Source organism: Xenopus tropicalis, chromosome 10 (assembly GCF_000004195.4).
Source record: "Xenopus tropicalis strain Nigerian chromosome 10, UCB_Xtro_10.0, whole genome shotgun sequence".
In the NCBI taxonomy this organism is placed as follows: Eukaryota; Metazoa; Chordata; class Amphibia; order Anura; family Pipidae; genus Xenopus; species Xenopus tropicalis.
In genome coordinates, this window is record NC_030686.2 from 34,486,547 (window position 1) to 34,494,104 (window position 7,558).

The 7,558-nt window shown below is 39.2% G+C and overlaps 1 protein-coding gene across 1 annotated transcript in view; it reads left to right on the forward strand.

The window, feature by feature from the left end:
• bcas1 (breast carcinoma amplified sequence 1) overlaps nucleotides 1–7,245 on the forward strand; it is a 55,610-nt gene extending 48,365 nt beyond the window's left edge. Inside the window, exons 18-19 of the mRNA XM_031894600.1 lie at nucleotides 3,212–3,505; nucleotides 5,855–7,245. Of these exons, the coding sequence (XP_031750460.1) occupies nucleotides 3,212–3,505; nucleotides 5,855–5,929 (369 nt within the window). The 3' untranslated portion in view covers nucleotides 5,930–7,245. The remainder of the gene's footprint in view (nucleotides 1–3,211; nucleotides 3,506–5,854) is intronic.
• Nucleotides 7,246–7,558: the final 313 nt, after the last annotated feature.

Genomic DNA, 7,558 nt, shown 5'->3' on the forward strand with positions numbered 1-7,558 from the left:
TGTAAGCTTCCATCATAATGTTCTAGTCTAGCCCATTGCTTTTGTTACAGACTCTGCCTTTCCTCTGTAAGCTCCATTAGAGTGCTCCATTAGAGTGTTCTAGTCCCTCCCACAGGTTGAGTCTCTGACTCCACAGGCTCTTGTTATGATAGATAACATACATACAGCACAAGTGCTTTCTCATAAACATTCAAAGGTAAACAGAACCATTACATGTTGGTTCAGATTAAAACCCATGAAACTAAAGACTCTAGCGGGACACTAGACTAGTCAACTTTGTTAGCAGCTTTCAAATGTATTTCTGAAGCATGGGTTCTGCATCAACTGGGAATCAAATAAAGAATGATATGGGAGGGGTTAGTTCCCCTTTAAACTTTACCAGGAATATTTTATAAAACTATTTGTAAACAAAGAGTTTTTTTTTATGTTTGCATTGAATTCCCCTTTTTAATTTTAAGCAGAAATATTTTCAAATATTAGGGTATGATTCTTGCCAGTATTCTTTCTCTCTTCTGCAACATGACCAGCATAAGCATTAAAGAGCCAATCGTTTTCTACAACAGGGGTTGCTGTATGAAGCACTAGCCACTGGGGGAGGGAGTGTCTATTATTGTTGGGTAAAATGATAAGATAATAGCAAGAGTAAAATAATAATAGCAAGAGTAAAAGAGTATTAGGATAATGAAAAAGCAGAACAGAAAGAGAAAGGAGAGGAAAAAAAAATGTAATAATATATGAGAAATAGAACTGGGGGAACCAGCACAACATTACAAATGGGAAAGAAAGATAAAACAGGAGGGTATAAATGGAGTAGTAAAGAAAATAGAATAGAATGATACATAAAATAAATACAGATAGAAAGTTATACTCTGGTATACTCTCCATTCAAGAACCGGTTATGTATTTTTTTACCTTAGGAGAAGGAAAGTCATTTTGGCATTGTACTGCCAATTGATTAGTCACAATCCTATATTTATTCTGCAGAAAGCTTTACCATACCTGAGTAAAGAGCCCTAGAAGCTACCTCTGTTTGTTTAAGGTTTCAGCTGCCATTTTAGCTTGGTCAACGTAGCTTCCTATTGCAGCTCTATCCATTGTAGCTCAGATTACGCATTCCTTAGGGAGGGTGGAGTGAGTTTTATGAATTCTTATGGGAGGGGGGAGAAGGGAGAGAGGAGAGAGCTGCACAGACTCTGGTCCTGGGAATGAAGGATTTTTCTGAGAGAGGAAGTCAGATACCGAAGAACATGTTTACAAAAAAGGAGACAAGAAATTCTGTGTTTCTTTTGATAGAGGACTCAGTGCAGTGTTTATGGCTGTATTTACATAGACCTTTCTGATAAAGCTTACTTAGTTTTTTCCTTTCCTTCTAACTTCTAGTCTAGCAAAATGTATGTGTCAGTTAAAGTTTGATTCAGCTGAACATGAATTTGGTTGTGTTTCTAATGCTTATGTCTTGGTGATTTTGCCTACAGAATTAAAATTGCAAACAAACCAAATATTCTTTTATACACTTCAAATATATTACTTTATTATAATATATTACTTTCTTAAAGTGAACTTTTAGCATGATGTAGAGTGGTGTATAAGATGCATAAGGGATTGCTTGAACATAAATATTTCATAAAATAATAAAGCAATAAAACCTTAAAATAATTCTGTTATCTAGTTGTCTAGATCACTTACCCTAGCAACCAGGTAATTTATTTTACATTAGAATGAAATAAAAATAGAAAGGAAAACATAAAATATGTATTGCCAGCTTAACAACTACCTTGCTCATCTACAAGGAAATTAATAAAAATAGAGTAAACATATCTCTTAGATATGCTGACTAGTCTCTTATTTTCCCAAGTATTATGAAAAAGGCTGCTAATTAGTATGGTACCTTACATTTAGAAACTGATTTAGGAAGAATAACTAAGCAGGAAATATACCAGTTTTCTAAGAATTATTTTTATTTCAACTAATTTTCTCTGAAATACAACATAGGCAGTACAGTATGAGGGTACAGCTTATTGTGTGCCCAGAACATTCCTTCTCCCTATATTTGTATTTATACATATGGGAATGAGGTGCCATATTGTTTCCCTTAGACAGTACAGTATGAGGGTATAGCTTATTGTGTGCCCAGAACATTCCTTCTCTGTATATTTGTATTTATACATATGGGAGGGAGGTGCCATATTGTTTCCCTTAGACAGTACAGTATGAGGGTATAGCTTATTGTGTGCCCAGAACATTCCTTCTCTCTATATTTGTATTTATACATTAGGGAATGAGGTGCCATATTGTTTCCCTTAGACAGTACAGTATGAGGGTACAGCTTATTGTGTGCCCAGAACATTCCTTCTCTCTATATTTGTATTTATACATATGGGAATGAGATGCCATATTGTTTCCCTTAGACAGTACAGTATGAGGGTATAGCTTATTGTGTGCCCAGAACATTCCTTCTCTGTATATTTGTATTTATACATATGGGAGGGAGGTGCCATATTGTTTCCCTTAGACAGTACAGTATGAGGGTACAGCTTATTGTGTGCCCAGAACATTCCTTCTCTGTATATTTGTATTTATACATATGGGAGGGAGGTGCCATATTGTTTCCCTTAGACAGTACAGTATGAGGGTACAGCTTATTGTGTGCCCAGAACATTCCTTCTCTGTATATTTGTATTTAAACATATGGGAGGGAGGTGCCATATTGTTTCCCTTAGACAGTACAGTATGAGGGTACAGCTTATTGTGTGCCCAGAACATTCCTTCTCTGTATATTTGTATTTATACATATGGGAGGGAGGTGCCATAGTGTTTCCCTTAGACAGTACAGTATGAGGGTACAGCTTATTGTGTGCCCAGAACATTCCTTCTCTGTATATTTGTATTTATACATATGGGAGGGAGGTGCCATATTGTTTCCCTAAGACAGTACAGTATGAGGGTACAGCTTATTGTGAGCCCAGAACATTCCTTCTCTGTATATTTGTATTTGTACATATGGGAGGGAGGTGCCATATTGTTTCCCTTAGACTGTACAGTATGAGGGTACAGCTTAGTGTGTGCCCAGAACATTCCTTCTCTGTTTATTTGTATTTATGCATGGGTTTTATTTTGGTTCCCATAGATATTTACATATTATCTTAATCAGACTAGCCAAAATAAAAAAGAAATTCCCGACATCTTCACTATTTTATTCTCTATGCATCAGACACTTGACCTTACAGATGGGGCAGAGACCACAAAATCAGAGAAGACAGTAGTGGCGGCTGTGGTGGAACCTCCACCTCCAGCTCCCAAAATCAAGGAGAACCAAAAAGAGAAAAAGGTGGTGGCTGAGAAGATCACCAAGCAAGAAAGCAAAGATATGCCGGAGGCTGTAAGCCCAACACAGCAGCAGGTTTCTGATCCGGCACTGGTGCAGAATGGGGCAGACACAACTAAAGATGGGCAACTGAAGAGGACAGAGAAGAGACAGTCTCTTGGGAGCTTCTTCAAAGCTATTGTAAGTTTAGCCATATAATATAATATAGGTACAGTTGGTCAGGCTCCTTCCCAATGCAAGGAAGGTCTAGTTCTACCAATTTAATTAATTGTTTGGTCATATTAATTAAATATGGACCAGTTTTAATAATAATAATAATTATTTTTCTTTATTAATAGGGGGACATGAACAATTCTATTTTTATTATATGTCTTTTTGCATTTTTCCAAACCACAAAATAATAGAACAATAATAACATAAACAGAAAGGTAAAAAGAATAAGTGGACGATATCAGGTAGCAAGTACCTTAAAAAAAAATAATTACATTTGCAGCCATGGGGCAGTCGGTTCGGGGACCGCATCAACGAGCTGATGCGGTTCCCGATCTGACTGGATTTTCTAACCTGCCCGATCGAGATCTGGCCAATTTCAGGCCAGATATCGGTCGGCCAGGCCGCTCGGTTTTGCCCATTCACGGGCCGATTAGCTGCCGAATCGGTCCAAGGGACCGATATCGGCAGCTATTATCGGCCCGTGTATGGGGACCTTAAGAAGATGAAAGGTGGAAAGAGAAAGGAATGTTGAAAGAGAGATGAAAGTAAGGGTGATAAGAGGGTGATATAACAATATACCTGTTAGGAGGTCTCCCATTGTAGAACATTAACATGCTGATATCAGTATATTAATGATATATGAGATATATGTCCCTAATTATAGTAGTTCATAAGGTGGGGGGAGGGTATCTGAGGCACCTTAACGTATCCAGAGCTGCTGTCTATGGTTTGAGGGCTATTTTCTCTGGTGACTTCTTGTATTGACAGAATATCAGCTGGTTTCCATTGCCTGACTATGGAAATCTCTGCCACCCATATAATACAGTGCAGCACATACACCTGCCTGTATTAAAGCTTGGAGTCTGTTATTCCATGGGGAGACAGTTAAAGGAGAGTCGATTCCAGTTTCCATTTGCATTAACTTGCAACTGAAAATGGTGAATTTTTGGAGAGTTCCACCATATAATGAGAGGCCTTGCCCTACTGTACCTTCTGTCACACACTCTTCATACATAGATCTGCATTAGCCAGTCCCCTCTTTAGGGACAGCAGTCTCTCAATGATCCAATTCATTTGTCCTTTCCTGCTTAAACACATTAGTCTTCTTATTCCTCTAAATCGTCTCCATGCCTATATTCTTTTATTTGTCATTACACAATATGGAGAGGTCCTAAGAAATACGTCAAAGTACTCAGGTCTCAGGTACAATGTGTGCTGTTTGTGAATCTGTTCCCATCCTGTTGTTTTATGAGGATATTAATATGCACCGTCCTGTTGCTCTGGAAATGAGTCCAATCAGTCAGCCCTAAGGCACAGCTTGGCTAGCACCCCTCTCTGCTCTTGTGCTGTGGTTTAGCAGTCACATATCTGCCTTGGATGAGTGAAAGGGCATTTACTATTTATTATAGTGTCTGCAATATAGTTATGTCTCACTGGGGCCCAAAGCAGCAATTACCCCAATGTTCTCTATATAATAGATACCTTGTAATGAGCTAAGGGGGCCCAGCCTGAAGGCCAGTTAGGGGGAGATTTGGGGTGAGTGCTTATTTGTGCCCTGGGTACCCCTGGAACTGTAGCAGGGTGACTGTTACCCCAATGTTTCTATATATCTGTAAAGTTGTTATGAGCTAAGGGGGCCCAGCCTGAAGGCCAGTTAGGGGGGGATTTGGGGTGAGTGCTTATTTGTGCCCTGGGTACCCCTGTAACTATACAGGGTGACTGTTACCCCAATGTTTCTATATATCTGTAACCTTGTTATGAGCTAAGGGGGCCCAGCCTGAAGGCCAGTTAGGGGGGGATTTGGGGTGAGTGCTTATTTGTGCCCTGGGTACCCCTGAAAATATAGCAGGGTGACTGTTACCCCAATGTTTCTATATATCTGTAACCTTGTTATGAGCTAAGGGGGCCCAGCCTGAAGGCCAGTTAGGGGGAGATTTGGGGTGAGTGCTTATTTGTGCCCTGGGTACCCCTGGAACTACAGCAGGGTGACTGTTACACCAGTGTTTCTATATATCTGTAATACTCAGTACAAAAAAATTGGCAAGAAAATATTCTAAGCAACTATCCAGTTTACATTTACATCTTCATGCACGGATTCAGCTTATTGATCAGAAGTGAGAAGCACCGGGCAGAGAACAGAAAGGGACAAAGCTTTCCGAGGCCGATATACTGGGCATCAGAGACACGACAGTAGAAAGCACCCTTATTGATACACACAGACTCCTATATGCCTACAAACAAAGGTCTTAATCTCTTCAGATATCACTTAAACCTTAGTAGCAGTCATTCTAATTTTCCTTAAAAATTAAATTCCAGGGGCCGAAACGACTGAGCGATGCAGCAGTGCAGACAGACCCAGTATGTATCCTCCCAGCAGAAAAAGCCAAGTAAAACAAGAAGACGATGCCGGGAAGGTTGCAAAGCAATTTGGGGATGGGGTTGGGGGGGGGCGCTGATACTGCTAATGTATATTTCAGGTTAATATGTACAGAGATCAGCCATTAAATGCCACAGGGTCACGCTGGGCCTTGCAGTGGATTGCCATATGATGGTTACAGAAGGCTAATGAGTATAATGACCCCTTTATCAAACCCAATTGTGTGATTTTGCATGGAAGTGATATAGGTGGGCTTTGTATTAACCCCCTCCTCTGAGAACTAGACATCCCCATCTGTACAAGGTAAATATACAAATATATGGGCACAGACTAAGGAGCCCTATTTATCTGCATATTAGTATTTATTAATATGAGTGGAAGCTACCATACTAGAAAAAGACCCACATAAGTCAGTGCCCCCCCCCCAGTGGCCAAATGCCATGAAAACATCATATATGTCCATAATTAGTCCGTATAACTCCCCTTTAATGAACAATACTATTCCTCATGCATATATATTCAATAGAAGAGAGGAAAAATGACCCATATAATAAATGTATGTATACACCTCTCAGTTGTCCCACTTTCCACAAGACCATGAATATCTATGAAATGAAGGGGGGGTTATATTAAAAAGCATGGGGTTTGGGGGAGAGATGGGACTTGTTTGGGTATAAAGGATCTGGCAAGTCAAATTATCCAAATGTTCAAACAAAGGGACAGACACATTAATGAGAAAAACATATTCCCCTAATTCGGATGCATTTGCCCATTGGGGGCATGGAAATGGGGCTTTCCCTGTCTTGTCACAGCCACCGATCTAAAACATGGATCATATATCCACTATTTCCACTCTCGCTAAGTGTTAGGGAAAGGCTTATCTGAAAGACTCTGCAAGTTATAATGGGGTCATTTCCGGTGGAAAGTGAAGGTCACACATTTAGGTTGCACCTTGAGATGCTGATATACAGCTTGAATAAAAACATATATATAAGTCATGATTTTTGTTTAAGCTTCATGCGATAATTATGCAAACCAGCTGTAGGGGGCGCCAATACCAAATACCTATATACTGTACAATGTGTTTTTAAGCATTTAATTAGACTTCTCATAATGTATACTTTATTTACCAAGTCTAATGGATTTTCTGGTTGATTGTCTAATTAAATCTAAACTAACAGTCTGCCTGATTATTATTGTATTACACTGTATGCAAAATGCCTGTTATTATCTTCTGCTGTCTGATACTCAATAAAAAGAATGATGACTGTTTGACTATTTGCTATAGTATTTTAAATAAAGTGCCCTTACTGTACAGAGATCAAATCCATTTCATGTTTTTCTGTGAGTTTTTTGGGGGTTGGATTCTTCATTGGCGCTAATGGAACCAGAGAAATGCTTCAAAGAGACCAAACAATGTCAGGCAGCAGCAGGAAAGTCATCAAGAGACTGCCCTGTATTAAATGGGGATACATTCTTGGGAAGAGATGGTAATTATTGCCTTTTTTTAAAGCCCTATACAGGTATGGGATCTGTTATCCAGAATGCTCAGGACCTGGGGTCTTCCAGATAAGGGATCTTTCTGTAGTTTAGATCTCCATTCTTTAATAAATATTAAACATTAAATAAACCCAATAGGATTG